Source organism: Pelophylax lessonae (assembly GCF_965119305.1).
Source record: "Pelophylax lessonae genome assembly, chromosome: 9".
Taxonomy (NCBI): domain Eukaryota; kingdom Metazoa; phylum Chordata; class Amphibia; order Anura; family Ranidae; genus Pelophylax; species Pelophylax lessonae.
This window is the reverse complement of record NC_138776.1, coordinates 199772717-199788804: the sequence shown is the minus strand read 5'-3', so window position 1 is coordinate 199788804 and position 16088 is coordinate 199772717. Positions and strand designations below refer to the sequence as shown.

At 45.3% G+C, this 16088-nt stretch overlaps 1 protein-coding gene across 1 annotated transcript; it reads right to left on the bottom strand.

Annotated features, from left to right (window-relative positions):
• Positions 1–361: 361 nt before the first annotated feature.
• LOC309564300 (olfactory receptor 5V1-like) lies at positions 362–1288 on the bottom strand (the record flags this gene model as incomplete). The annotated part of the gene is made up of 1 exon (XM_082268926.1): positions 362–1288. The coding sequence occupies one exon, from the start codon at positions 1286–1288 to the stop codon at positions 362–364; it is 927 nt and encodes a 308-aa protein (XP_082125052.1).
• Between the last annotated feature and the right edge of the window lie 14800 nt (positions 1289–16088).

The following is a 16088-nucleotide window of genomic DNA, read 5'->3' as shown; positions in this document are numbered from 1 at the left end:
TACTGCAGCTTATCAGTGCTTAGGCCCAGTGGCAGGCTTTTTCCCTTCATTTTCACTGTTGTCACCCTAGAACACACTTCCTGTGTTAGGGTGACAACACTCACTTGTTGTACTCTATCTGTGGGGGGAGCCATCAGTGTTACGAGGCTGCTTTCTTGATTTGGAACACTAACCACTCCTACACTCGTCATCTCCATTACAGAGGGGACATTCTTCTGTAGTGCACATAAGATAGCTTTGAAGAATGATAACAATATTGGATTTATCAGTACATTGCACAGGAAGGTACAAGGACACTAAAATTCTGGCAACATAAAGATAGACTTATAAGCTGCAATATATTCAATTTGTGTTCTTGGGTTTAGATAATCTTTAATGTCTTTCTGATACTTTCTTTGATATCTTTATTTCTTATGCTGTATATTACAGGATTAACCATTGGAGTCACAACTGTATAGATAACAGAGGCTGCTTTGTCCTGTTCTGGGAAGTAACTGGACTGAGGTCGTATATGCATGAACATGATAGTACCATAGTAGATGGAGACCACAGCAATATGGGAGACACAAGTGGAGAAAACCTTCCTTCTTTCTGTTACAGAATGGATGTTTATCACAGTTAAGGTGATGCAAAGGTAGGACAGAAAAATTAGGAAGAACGTACCGAATGCAAAGAGGGCAGTTGCAATGATGCCTGATACCTGATTGAGATAGATATCCTTGCAGGAGAGCCGAAGTAAAGGTGGTATCTCACAGAAAAAGTGGTCAATAACATTAGACTTACAGAACGGCAGCTGAAATGTGAACATTGCTTGGATAGCTGAATTCTTAAAGCCTAGAAACCAGGATGCAATAGCCAGACATAGACAGAGTTGTTTGTCCATTATCATATTGTACTGTAATGGCTTACAAATCGCAATATATCTATCAAAGGCCATGACAGTCAGTATTAAGCATTCTGCACCTCCAAGAGCCAGATGGAAATACATCTGAGCTGCACATCCTAGGAAAGATATAGTTCTATCCTGTGATATGGTGTTTACCAGTATTCTGGGTACCACTGTTGATGAGAAGCAGATGTCAATGATGGCAAGGTTAGTTAAGAAAAAGTACATGGGGGTTTGGAGACGGGAATTAAGTCTCACCATGATAATGAGAAGACAATTTCCAGATATTGTCACCATATACATTATAAAGAAGATCAGAAACAAGATTGGTTTTAAATAAGGAATATCAGACAGTCCAAGAAGGATGAATTTTTTTGAATAAGTTTGATTGAAGAGCTCCATTCCATTGTTTGGTAATTTTTTGTTATTAAGTGTAAATGGTAATGAAAATTAAAACATGCTTGTTGTGTACTAATACAAATACACAAATGAAACCAATTAATTAATACAAGTTTAATCAAATAAAATGCATGTTTATTTTTAGGCAAACTCTTTTGAATTGATAAAGTGGGGAAGGGTTAGACTCTATCTTTTGCAGTTCATATTCCCATTGGTGAGTTTCATGCTTCTATTTGTACTGCCACCAAGAAAGAAAGAGGGAAAATCCAACATTTTACAGTTGTTTCCAGAACAAGAGATAAGGGGAAATCTTCCGATGGGAACATCTGTTCTGGGAACAAGTGTCTAAGAAGGGAACTCCTCTTACATTGGGAGATTACCTTCTTTTTGCATCTCTGGGACAGGAAGCAAAGTGAAATGTCCCCAATGGTACACAGCACAAAAAAAAAAAATCCCACAACTAAAAAAAACTGAATTTTTGTAAAATCTTACCGTAAAATTCCTTTCTCTGAGTCCTCCGACAGTCCCCACCCATTCACACAGACTTCACTAATGGGGTATTGCTTCCCCTCCGCAGGAGTTTCTAGGCAAAAGACTTGTAAAAGAACAATTCATCTACATAGTCACACCCATGGGGGCTGTCCTTCTAGTCCAATACCCCCCTGCAATAGCCATCCCAACTCAGTTTGGTCGCAAGCAGTGAAAGTGTAGAAAAAAACCCAAAAGAGGGGCGGGGGCGGCGACTGTCGGAGGACTCAGAGAAAGGAATTTTACGGTAATATTTTACAAAAATTCTGTTTTCTCTTACGTCCTCCGACAGTCGCCGCCCATTCACACAGTCTTCACTAATGGGGATGTCCCAAAGCAGTGTAGACATGAGGGGTGGGCAACGCAACCATCAGAAAAGCAACGCAGTACCCACATCAGAGAAAGGAACCTTACATTAGCAGAAAGGTAACCTTCTGGGTAACAAAAAAGGGCTTAACAGGAGCAACAACCCAGGAAATCTAATAACCAAGGGGAAAACAACCCCCAACAGCTAGGGACCAGTACAAAACCAGGGTCCCCTATGGCACTGCCGCACAGAGAACTTTGCGGCCAATGGAGGCATCGGCTGATGCCAGAACTTTAATCCTGTAATCTTTGGAATTTGGAAAAGGTGTGCACCGACGACCAAGTCGCAGCCTTGCACAACAGGGACAGAACCAAGTTCAAGTCCCATGGAGGTAAGGGCTCCCTTCTAGGAGGGGCCAAGTGACGCACACCTTGAATCAAGGTGCGAATTAAGGAATGAGACGCCACAGGGCGCTGGAAAAGAACAGCCAGGGCATATACCTGGCCTTTAATCATGGCCAACGCAAGGCGCTGGTCCACACCAGCCTGGAGGAAAGCCAACACCCTCATCACCGAGTAGGAACGAGGAGAGAAACCCCTGGACTCACACCAGGCAAAATAAGCTTTCCATGTACGGTAATAAATCTTACCAGAAGAGGCTTTTCTAGCCTTGATCAAAGTAGGAATGACCTCTGAGGAGAGACCCCTGTCCCTCAGGACCTGGCTTTCAACAGCCAGGCCATTAAAGCCAGCAACTGTAAAGCAGGATGGAAGATTGGTCCCTGAGACAGTAGATCTTCTCACATTGGTAGCTGCCACGGAGGCTCTACGGCCAGGTGAACGATGTCCGCGTACCAGGACCGGCGAGGCCAGTCCAGCGCAACCAGAATTACCATTGATTGTTTTCCGAGGCCACCCTGCGAAGGAACCTGGACAACAACTGAATCGGAGGAAAGGCATATATCAGATGATACTGACGCCAAGGCACCACCAGCGCATTCGAGGCATCTGCCAGAGGATCGCGCATTCTTGCCACGAACCTTTCCACCTTGTGGTTTAGCCGAGACGCGAACAGATCCACATCCGGGGATCCCCACTTCGCACACAGCATCTGAAACACCTCCGGGTGTAGGGACCATTCCCCCTGGTCCAGGGTCTGGCGGCTCAGATAGTCGGCCTGCCAATTCTCCACACCCAGAATGTGAACTGCCGATATCGCCGAGACATGAGTCTCTGCCCAAGACAGGATACTGGTCACCTCCTGGGCCACCCGGCCACTCCTGGTGCCCCCTTGGTGGTTGATGTAAGCCATTGTCCGTCTGCACCCATACAGGACGGCCCTGAAGACGATCCGACCAATGGAGCAGGCACAGCCTGATCGCTCTCAATTCCAAAATGTTTATCGGAAGAGAGGACTCCTCCCCAACCAAGTGCCCTGGGCAGACAGGTTGCCCAGGACTCCACCCCAGCCCGACAGGCTGGCATCCGTGGTACAGTATCACCGTCCACAGAATCAGCCGGAAGGATTTTCCTTCCGACACAGCCGGGGACTGAAGCCACCACAAGAGATCCATTCTGGTTTGGCGACTCAGAGACACACTCAGGCCCAAGGACTGAGCTGGTCTGTCCCATCTGGCCAGGATCTCCGCTTGGAGAGATCGTGTATGAAACTGTGCAAATGGTATCGCCTCGAAGGCTGACACCATCAACCCCAGGGCCCGCATACAGGTCCTGAGCAATGAGGATTCGTTGTCCCTGAGGGACCTGACCTCGGACTGTAGGGTCCGGAGCTTGTCCTCCGGTAAGAACACCTTTGCTTGAGCAGAGTCCAGGATCATTCCCAGATACGGGAGCCGAACGGAAGGCGTCAAGGTCGACTTCTGAATGTGATTGTCCAACCGAATTCCTGGAGCGTCTGGACTGTAGTGGGCAGATCGCATAACAGACTCTGACTGGCACTCGATCTTAGCAGGAGATCATCCAGATAACCCAAGACCGCAATGCCCTGTGCCCGCAACAGGCCCAGAAAAGGCACCAACACTTTGGTAAAGACCCATGGAGCCGAAGCAAGACCGAAAGATAACGCTACAAACTGGTAATGATCCTCTGCGATAGCGAATTGGAGGTACCTCTGATGACCCTCGAAAATGGGGATGTGCAGATACGCATTCTTCAGGTCTATAGAGGCCAGGAACTCCCCCGGATTCAGGGAGGCCACCACCGAGCGGAGTGATTCCATGCGGAATTTCCGAATGTGCACGAAGCTGTTCAGAGCTTTTAAGTCCAAAATCGGACGCACTTTGCCCTCATTTCTGGGCACAGTGAACAGATTCGAATAAAACCCCCGAAACCTGTCTCGATGAGGCACCGGGACGACAACCCCCTGGGCTAGGAGATCCTCCACCGCTTGACGCAGGTCCTGCAACCACCCTGGGGTCAAATGAAGATTTGAGGGAAAGAATCTGTCTGCTGGCCGCGAAAGAAATTCGATCTTGTACCCTTGTGCAAACAATGCGGTACTTGACCTACTGACTACCAACAATACAGACCTGCTCACGGATATAGAAATACAGGGCAACTTAGGAAACAGTGACCATAGGTCAATAAGTTTCAGTATTAATTACAGTAGAGGGGTAATATAAGGACGCTGAATTTCAAAAGAGCCAATTTCCCAAAACTGCGCCCGCTGCTAGAAAATATCAATTGGGATAGAACCCTGGGAACAAAGAACACGGAGGAAAAATGGGAGTGCTTCAAGAGCATACTTAACAAGGGGATTGACCAGTGCATTCCAAAGGGAAATAAATTTAAAAGAGCAAAACTAAACCCTGGGTGGCTAAACTCCAACATAAAAATGCATATTAGTGCTAAAGAAAAGGCCTTCAAAAAATACAAGACTGAGGGGTCATTGGCAGCATTTAAGCATTACAAAGAGTGTAATAAGAAATGTAAAAACGAAATCAGGGTGGCTAAAATAGAACACGAGAGACATATAGCAGAGGAGAGTAAAAAGAACCCCAAGAAATTCTTTAAGCATATAAACAGTAAGAAAGCGAGGCCAGAACACATTGGCCCCATAAAAGATGACAAAGGAAATATGGCCACTGAGGACAGAGAAAAGGCGGAAGTGTTAAATAATTTCTTCTCTCCAGTCTTCACAAAAGAATCGGGGGGCTACACGAACCTAGCTTGTAAGGCCGAACTAAACAACACACCTCAGGAAATACCGCCATGGCTAACAGAAGATAGACTTAAAACTAAACTAGAGAAACTTAACATAAATAAATCACCAGGACCGGATGGCTTGCACCCGAGGGTTCTTAAAGAGCTCAGCCAGGTGATTGCCAGACCATTATTCTTGATCTTTAAGGATAGTTTACAGACGGTATGGTGCCAGCTGATTGGAAAAAAGCCAACGTGGTACCAATATTTAAAAAGGGGCCGAGATGTATCCCGGGTAACTATAGGCCGGTCAGCCTAACATCTGTAGTCTGCAAGATTTGGGAGGGGATGTTAAGGGACCACATACAAGACTTTAGTAATGAAAACTGTATTATCAGTAGTAATCAGCATGGATTCATGAAAAATCGTTCTTGCCAAACCAATCTATTAACCTTCTACGATGAAGTGAGCTGCCACCTAGATAAAGGAAAGCCTTTGGATGTGGTGTATCTGGACTTTGCAAAGGCCTTTGATACTGTTCCCCACAAACGCTTACTGTACAAACTAAGGAAGGTAGGTATGGACCATAAGGTGAGTCCTGGATAGAGAACTGGCTCCAGGGGAGAGTCCAGAGGGTGATGATTAATGGGGAGTACTCGGATTGGGCGGGTGTGGAAAGTGGGGTCCCCCAGGGTTCTGTCCTGGGACCAATCCTGTTTAACTTATTCATAAATGATCTAGAGGAGGGGATATCTAGTACAATCTCAGTATTTGCGGATGATACTAAACTAAGCTTGCCAATATCTTCTATGCAGGATGTGGAAACCTTACAAGCGGACCTGAACAAAATAACGGGGTGGGCAACTACATGGCAGATGAGGTTTAATGTTGAAAAAGTAATGCACTTGGGGGCCAGAAACCAGAAAGCAAGCTACTCACTAGGGAGGGAACCTCTGGGTGAGTCTAGGATGGAAAAAGACTTGGGGGTACTGGTAGACAACAGGCTTGGCAGTGGCATGCAATGCCAAGCCGCTGCAAGCAAAGCCAACAGAATACTGGGATGTATAAAAAAGGGGATTCACTCCAGAAATAAAGAGATTATTCTCCTGCTCTACAAGACTCTGGTCCCACCACATATGGAGTATGATGTCCAGTTCTGGGCACCGGTCCTCAGGAAGGATGTGCTGGAATTGGAAAGAGTCCAGAGAAGGGCAACAAAAATAATTAGGGGAATGGAGGACATCAGCTATGAGGAAAGCCTAGAAGCACTGAACCTATTCTCTCTGGAGAAGAGACGATTGAGGGGGGATATGATATCAATGTACAAATACTGTACTGGCGACCCTAGCATAAGGAACAAACTATTCAGAGAAAGGAGATACAATAAGACACGTGGCCACTCACTAAAACTAGAGGAAAGGCGTTTTAACCTTAAAATGCGTAAGGGGTTCTTCACTGTAAGAGCGGTAAGGATGTGGAATTCTCTTCCACAAGCAGTCGTATCAGTAGGGAGCATTGATAGTTTAAAAAACGATTAGATGGGCACCTTAGAGACCACAACATACAGGGGTATACAATGTACGGTTAAAAGCAAACACACACACACACATCATAGGTTGAACTGGATGGACTGATGTCTTTTTTCAACCTCACTAAATATGTAACTATGTAACCCTGATCGAATGATTTCCTGAACCCACCTGTCCGTGGTCCGGAACAGCCAAGGTTGAAGGAAACCGCGCAAACGTCCCCCCACCCCTGAAACGGGTGAGGGCGCCCCTTCAGGCAGAGGCGGACTGAGCCGCCGACCCAGCTTGGCCGGATTTTTGTTTGCCGAACCAGGGCTTTTTCTGGCCACCTTGGCCCTTGAAGGGTTTTCCCTTGTTCTGCGCCTTGAAGGCACGAAAGGACCCCTGATTAGGTTTAAAGGAGAAGCCCCGCTTGCCGCGGAAAAACTTACCCTTAGGGTTCTGGGGTAGCAGTGTGCTCTTACCCCCAGTGACTCCTTTAACCAATTCATCCAGGGATTCCCCAAAAAGGCGAGACCCCGCATAGGAGATATCCGCCACCGTCTTCCTGGATTTCTGGTCAGCCGACCAGCTCTTCAACCAGATAAGATGACGGTTAATTACTGCGACACAGGACAGGCGCACAGCTAAAGGGGCCTCATTTAAGGCCGCATTGCACAAATACATGACCCCTTGATAAATCTGATCCACCATCTCCACGGTAGTGGGGGGGGGGCAGAATCAGCCACGAGGGTGCGTTTGAGCACCTTGGTCCAATCCGCCACAGCCTGAGCCACCATAACAGAGGCAAAAATAGGCTTGAGCATGGAACCCGCCACCATATAAGAATGTCGGGCAAGAGATTCCAGCCTCCTATCAGTAGGGTCCCTAAACACCGGAGAATCTTCGGCGGGGAGCAGAGTAGCCTTGTTCAATCTGGCTACCGTGTGATCCACTTGAGGAGGCACACACCAGCGCGCAATCGTAGTAGCCGCAAAAGGGTAGAGAAGTTGAAACTTCTTAGGTACCACGAAGATGTGTTTTAAATTACGCCATAGTTCATTCACCTTATGGTGAAACTCTGCGGGGCAAGGAAAAACCTGCGCCGTCTTGCGGGTCCTGTGTGTCCCAAAAGAGGACACAACGCCCCGGGGGAGTGGGCTCATCCTCCAAATGTAGTGTTTCCTTTACGGCAAGAATCCGCGCATCCATAACTGTGCGTTCCTCGGGCGACCCAGGGGGGGGAATCATCCACCCCTGCAACCTCCGCCTCCCCCTCGGACTCTTGCGGGTCCTGAGAAGAACGAGACCCCGAAAGGGCCACGCTACCTAAAGCAACTATGTCACATTAAGAATCAGATGAAAAGGAAATCCTAGGCCTTTTTCTAGCAGCACGGTCAGAACTCAGCACATCCATTTCTGACACCAAAGTTGCCACAACAGCAGACAAATTAGTCAGGGCAGAGGATTCGGAGGAACCTGAATCCCCCACCAAAGCTGGAGGGAATTTGCTGTCCTGGGATTCCATAGCAGAAATAAAAAGTTTTTTTTTTTTAATACTGGCCCCTTTAAGAGCGCCGCGGCCCCCCGCAGCACACCGCTATAAGGACTGTGACACACAGATCCCCCGCAGGGTCAAAACTGGCCAGGAAGATCTGCACAAGTAGTAAAGTAAAGGAACAGCAGGACAGAACCCCCCAAGTGTGTTACCAGCTCCTTTGGTCGGCTCTGAGAGAAGGGAGGAAGTGATGTCATCGCTGGAGGCTGAACCAAGGCTGCAGACCAAGGGAAAATGGATGCCTATTGAAACTAATGGGAGGCTTCGGCAAGATGGCCGCCGACATGTGCTTGGAACGACCGTTTGCCACACACAAGATGGCGCCGCAAGGCGCCAAAATCACTACATAGCATGCTGTATTAAGTGCCAAAGTGAAGCCAGACATGCTGCCCACACCTAAAATGGCAGACCGGCGGTTTTTAACCCCGCAGCGGTCGCCGCATGTGTCTGTACCTCCAAGCACCCTAAAGTGACATTAGGAGAGGGATCCCCAAAACCCCACACAGCGCTGCTGTGAGAGAACAAAACCCCTGCAGGGACCGGGACTAGGGAGCCCAAAAACGCACAGACATAGGGGGACACCACAGACACACATGGACTGCCGACCCAAGACAGAGGCCCCACACAGAGTGTACTTACCTGTACCCGATGGCGTGGGGTGCCTCATATCAAACGGGAAACCGCCCACCTTCAGATGGCAGGGGAGTGCCGTCAGCCAAAAAAGCAGGACACTAGAAGTGCATGGACGAACCTATGCCGTGTCCAGTGAGGTAGCCACCTCACAGGCTGCATCCCTGAGGACAGGGATGGGTCATTTGCGAGGCCAGGGCGAACACATAGCCTGCGGAACGCTCGATGGCAGGCTGGGATTCCATCTGATCCTCTGTCCTGCAGAGCCAGGACGGTCAGTCCGATTCCCAGCTCCGCAAACGTCGTCTTCATCCGAAGATCCAACTAACTAGTGCTAATAAAATAAACAGCTAGGAATGTAAAGAAAAAAATGACAAACTGAGTTGGGATGGCTATTGCAGGGGGGTATTGGACTAGAAGGACAGCCCCCATGGGTATGACTATGTAGATGAATTGTTCTTTTACAAGTCTTTTGCCTAGAAACTCCTGCGGAGAGGAAGCAATACCCCATTAGTGAAGACTGTGTGAATGGGCGGCGACTGTCAGAGGACGTAAGAGAAAAAAGTTTTGGCCATACATATATTTTTATGTTTATGCAGTGGCTACCAAGATTAATTATTAGCCTTATTATCATTCAGGGTCTCCTAGTAAATTCTCTGCAATCAACAAAGGTAAATCATGCAATTTATATGGCTGCAATAAAGACCTAGACTGCCAAAATGTGTCTTGTATCAACCTAGAATCCATGGCAGGCTAGATGTTCCCAATTACAAAATTATTATTAGGCCTCCCAACTAACTCCACTGACTAACTTTTACACTGTCACCAAGACGTTCCTATGGGTATCACCTAAAGCAATCAATTGTGATCCCCTAAGTATGGATAATTTTCTTTGGCTTCTCTCCAACTATAGAGTGACCCTACAAAATCCAATCTCAGTCCATTCTCTGAGGCTTTGGGACACCCTTAAATACTAAGGTGGTCTTATATCACTGCACTTACCCTGATGTCATTTCTTCAAAATCCTTCTTTCACCCCAGGTTTTGAAGAGTCAAATTCATTCAGACAATGATCCAGGTATGAAATTTCATACCTCTACCACCTTGCTACCACTAACAGAATGAAACCATTCCCAGTGTTGCAGGCTACCTATAACTTTCCTAAATCTGAGTTGTTCCGATATCTACAGATCAAAAATATTGTTAGCACCACGATTTGTCCCCAATCAGATGGGACATCATTGACCTCCTTCAAGCAGAAATGTCAAGACAATCCACGCTCCGCAAGCTTGTGCTATTCTCATTCCAAATCTCTTCCACATCATTCTCACATGGACAAGTGGATTAGGGACCCTAAATATCAAATTAGTCATATTCACAACATGTCTTAGCATTAGAAACCAACTATACCATTGGTAAAAAATATTTCAGACCATAGTAACTGCCCTCCCCCCCATACTTAGTGCCACATCCCTGGAAACAAGTAAAGTGGAAGGGATAATGGATGGAATTTTATTTGGCACCAAAAATTACAATCATATAAAGTGCAAAAGTTTATTGTACATCATATAAAATATTATGATGTACAATAAACTTTTGCACTTTTTATAATTGTAATTTTTTGGTGCTGATAAAATCCCATCCATTATCCCTTCCACTTTAATTCTATACCATTGGTATCTGGTCCCTACATGATTTGCCCACTTTACCCCAGGCTGTTTAGGGCAATTCTTCTGAGGTTGTCCAGAGCAAGGAATGTATTTACGCAAATGGTAGATTTGTCTAAAGCCCAATCTCTGTTTAAACGTGTATACAATATATGAACGTTACTATTAGACACCACAATACTCATGAACCCAAGTGAAGCTTTACTCAATCTTAAACTGGACAGACTGACAGACACTAAACAAAATACTGCAAAAGCATGGCTATCCACCACCTTTTCACTGTCTGAAGTTACTGTAAGGCCATAGTTCACAACACATTTTCCAAGGAAAATCTAATTGACTCAATGCATAAATTCAAAGAAAGCTCACGCATCTCACACTTTTGCTGACAGACTTTGGCCGATGATTAAGAGACCTTAAATCTCACCCATTCCTTTTGACCTGGAACTCTCCATTGTTACACTGGGACACTCATTACTCCCCATACTTCTCCTTTCAGATCCTTTCCCATACCCCATTCTAATTTAAAACTGCCAACATGTGTGTAGAAAATGTGGGATGCTGATCACCCAGCCTGGTACATACATGTACAGTGTAATGGCCTCAGCCAGCGCCACTCCACTGGCCATGCCCCCTGAGGCCATTACCTACAATAATATGCAATAGGTGAGCGGCATTCCACATTTCCTACACACATGTCGGCACTTCTGGATGAGTGAAAGGTCACCAGCAACCTGATTCTAAGCTCCAGCGGGCAGAACACTACCTTGGGCTTGGAGCGACACTAAAGGGTTTCTAAGGTCTGATTTAAAACTGTTTGATTTAAATCACCCAATTCAAATCACATTCTCATGTACAATTTTTCTCCACAGTCTATAAACTGATAATAAGGATATGTACTGCTATGAAAGACCATATGCAAATGAACACTGTACTGTCATTATTGTCATTACTGTCATTTCTTTACTTGTGATGACAAATTGTACTTTTACTTTTGCCAATGAAACATATTGAAAAAAAAATAACTATTAGCCTCTAAAATAAAGCCTTCCTTTTTATTGGTTTTAATTTTCATTGTTAAGGTGCCTAAAGATACAATTAAAAGAAGATCTCCAATTGTTTGACCTCCATAATTTTACATGTAGAAATACCTGAAGTTTAAAGGGAGTATAAGAGGTCAGCCCACCTGATATTTGAGAGGTAAATTCCGCTGCTGCCTTTCTGGATCTGTATACCTGCTGAGTGATTAAAACTCTCCCTGTAAAATGTGCATTTAATTTATATTATGGAGAATGTAGCAGGAGGAGCTGGAACGCACAAAGGCGGATGGAAAAGCCAAAGCTCCCAAGTTAACAGGAAAAGGTCCAGGACCTATGGAAGCCATATTGTTGGAGTAGCAAATAGGAAAGCGAGGTGCACCAGGCTCCGCTTTTAACAAAAATACAACTTTTGGATGAACTTTTAACATCTATGATTTGAACTTGCAAAAAGACAAGGCTATCTGGTGCCCAGGGCAAAGATGTCTGAAACTGTGCCCCCTTGGGTAAAGATAGTAGGCATGGCTAATAAAAGTTTGTGCAGCTCCAAGCTGAAACCTATGTAATGGTTATGGATAGTGATGGGCCGAACACCCCCCCCTGTTCGGTTTGCACCAGAACATCTTGAACAGGGAAAACGTTCTAGCGAACATGCAAATTCTATTAAAGTCTATGGGACATGAGCATGAAAAATCTAATGTCCTCATTTTAAAGGCTTATATGCAAGTAATTGCCATTAAAAATGAATGCAAAAAGATTTTTTTAAAAAGATAGTTTTTACAGGAGCAGTGATTTTAATGATGCTTAAAGTAAAACAATAAAAATGAAAAATTCCTTCAAATATCGTGCCTGGGGGGTTGCCTATGTGCCTGTAAAGTGGTGCATCTGTATGATGTATGGAGCCTGCTGCAGCAATACTGACATTTCTAAAGAAAAAAATGTAATTTAACTTTGCTCGCAGTTTTAATGTATTGCCGTCTCCCGGCAATACAGATTTAAAAAATAAAAAAAAAACGGCGTGGGGTCCCCACCAAGATCCATACCAGACCCTTATCCAAGCATGCAGCCAAGCAGGTCAGGAAAGGGGTGGGGGACGAGCGAGCGCCCCCCCTCTCCTGAACCATACTAGGCCACATGCCCTCAACATGGCCCCCACCCCAAAGAACCTTGTCCCCATGTTGATGGGGACAAGGGCCTCTTCATGACAACCCTGGGCTGTGGTTTTCGGGGTCTGTGAGTGGGGGGCTTATCAGAATCTGGAAGTCCCCTTTCACAAGGGGGCCCCCATATCCCACCCCCCCCCATGTGAATAGGTATCGGGTACATCGTACCCCTACCCATTCACCAAAAAATTGTATAAATGTAAAAACCACAAAACACAGTTTTTGACAAGTCCTTTATTGAAAAGAAAAAGAAATCACGACACCCACTGGGCCCGAAAAAAAATTAAAAACGCTTCGCCTCTTCAGAGGCTACCCACCATCTACCCGATCTTCAGCTTTGACAGTTCTTTTATAGGCAAGAGACGTGGCCACCCGGTTACGTCAACTGGTGGCACTGCCCCTTCTGACATCACATGACGTCATGTAAGCCCCCCACCCGCAGACCCCCACAACCACAGCCCAGGGTTCTCATGAAGAGGCCCTTGCCCCCATCAACATGGGGACAAGCTGCTTTGGGGGGCACCCCAAAGCACCCTCCCCATGTTGAGGGCAAGCGACATGGTATGATTCAGGAGAGGGGGGGTGCTCGCTCGCCCCCCCCTTCTTTCCTGGCCTGCCAGGCTGCATGCTCAGATAAGGGTCTGGTATGGACTTCTGGGGGGGTTACCTTTTTGCATGGAGTTCCCCTAAAAATCTGTACCAGTTTTTTTTTAAATTTTGGCGTGGAGTTCCACTTAAAATTAATTCCAAACCCAAAGGGCCTGGTATAGGTTAAGGGGGGGGGGTGCAGGCCGTTTTTGTTTTTAATTCTGTCATAGGGTTTAAACACATGAACACAGAGCCCATCCCTAATTATTGCCCATCCCTAATTATATTGCATAAAATAGTGCAAATGGTTGTGGCACACCACAGTGAACTAAAAAGTTTAATAGCAGTTCACATTCTGTCCCACAGAAAAATATGGGGCTAACAGAGACGAAGGTATAACTACTTCGGCATTGGTGTGAGGAACTATCAAAGCTCCTGCTCCTTCTGAAAGAAAAGACACTGCTGTCACTCCTGTCAGTGAGGCAGGTGGAAAATGGAGCTACGGCATGCTCCCAGTGCGCTTCCTTCCCCTTCTACATAATAACATTGCATCCAAAGCTTGGGCCCCTTCTGCTTCCACCTTCCTCGCCCTGACTGTGCAAGACCAAAGCATTCCTATTGTGTACCCCTATATGAATTGTGTGGAAAAGGACACATGGATCATATACAGCCCATAGCAATCATCCAGAGCCCACAGCAATCTCATTGTTGCCCTATAGGATCTTTGTATAAAAGGACACATGGATCATACATAGCAGTTGTATTATATATCCTGTTTCTGCCTCACCCCCCACCAGTATGTCTGTGTATGGGGAGGAAGAGACTCAGGGGGAGGACTGTCGGTAGAAATGCTAGCAGAGGTTGGTATGATAGGAATCCCATACTGAGATTGTAGGGTGCAGGCCCACCCAGAGACCCCAGCATAGGACAACAGGACTGGAGAGACTTCTATGAGTGTCCAGGGAAAATATCCTGATTAGTCAGGCTGTGATAACCTAATTCGGAGAGCTCAGTACAAGTATCAAGGCCAAGGCCATCCTTAAGAAGTTTAACTACTAATGAGGCTCTACAAGTAATCAGGGCCCCTATAATGAAGAACTAATCAGGGACCCCCATCCACAATTACAGGCAGTAATCTAAAACCCCCAACTGGAGTACAGGGAGACCTCTCCTCCACACTGCCAGGTGTACATGGGAAAGATTCAGAGATCTCCCACCATTAAGGAGTACAGGGGGGTGATCAGAAGGGACCCTTCCCTCTCATCCAGGAATATTGACTCCCCTCAAGTAGAAAGAGATCCCTATCCAGAAAAAGTGCAACAAGGTAATCAAAGGGGACCCCAATACAGACTCCCCCCTTCACAACTCCCTCCAGTAGAAGGAGACCCCCCGCTAGGAGGAGTACAGACAGCTCCCCCCTCAACCCACCCCATGGAAGGTGAATAGAGTGAGTGGGTTTATCTGAAGCCGTACACACATAGAAGCTCCTGGCAATGTTCTGAGAGAGAGGGGGTGACTATATATACAGAAGGAGGAGATCCCGCACTGTCCAGGCATGTTAGTGATTATGGCCTGTTCCCACTGTTCTCTCTGCTCTCTGTGCTGGCCACAGTTGTATATTCTCCCTGCTGTAAGAAGGATTGCTGATTTTGAGCAAAGCAACAGCTAGAGAATCCAGAAGAAAGGTGGAGAAGGGGCTTTTCAGCAAACTCCTAGTGGGCCCCTACCAAATAAAGCTGCACCCAGGGAACCTGCTCATTCTGGGAACCAGATAACTTACATCAACATTGATACTTTAGGATAGACAAATATTAATGTCATATAATGTAATATGAATAGTCTAGCCTATGTAATGCTGTATATACCTTTTAATTAATAATACCTTTCATTTTTGTTTTACACATGTGCTCCTTTAACCATCATTTATTTGGGCAAATATTTCTGATATATTCCATAGAATTAGTAAAAACTCAAAAACTCATAGATATGGTAAAAGCAAAAATTATAAAAACTCACAATCCAGATGGTAAAGCTTTACACTGTAGAAAAATCAGTTTCAATAAATTAGGATAAGTTATTGCTGAATTGTAGATCCCTTTGTCAACATCTCCTGTTGAAAACACAGGATCAAAACAACAAATTAAACAAAAACCCAGATAACAGATAATCTTGTTTGATGGACCGAAAAAAATGTAAATTTGCTTTGAAGGTTTGATGTTCCCAGACTGTATAAAATACATTGGTATTCCTTAATGGGTTCCTTGAGGGATCACTTATGCAGAGCCGTACAATTAAACTATATATCGTGCAGTAATATATTTATTTCTTTGGAATAAAGAGGGAGCAGAGTGTATTTTCATGGGATTCATTACTTAGCTAGCTGTGGACTAAGTCATTATGGTTTTTTTAACAATAACAATTAATATAATAACACATAGTATGGGGACTAAATTACTGAGCTCAAGCTCTGTACCCACATTGCTAAACTATAATGCAAAAACAAAGAAAAAAAGGAAGAAAGTGGCACTTTCACAGTACTATACATTTTAATGATACAGTATATATATATATATATATATATATATATATATACACGGTATCTCACAAAAGTGAGTACACCCCTCGCATTTTTGTAAATACAGTAAAACCTTGGATTG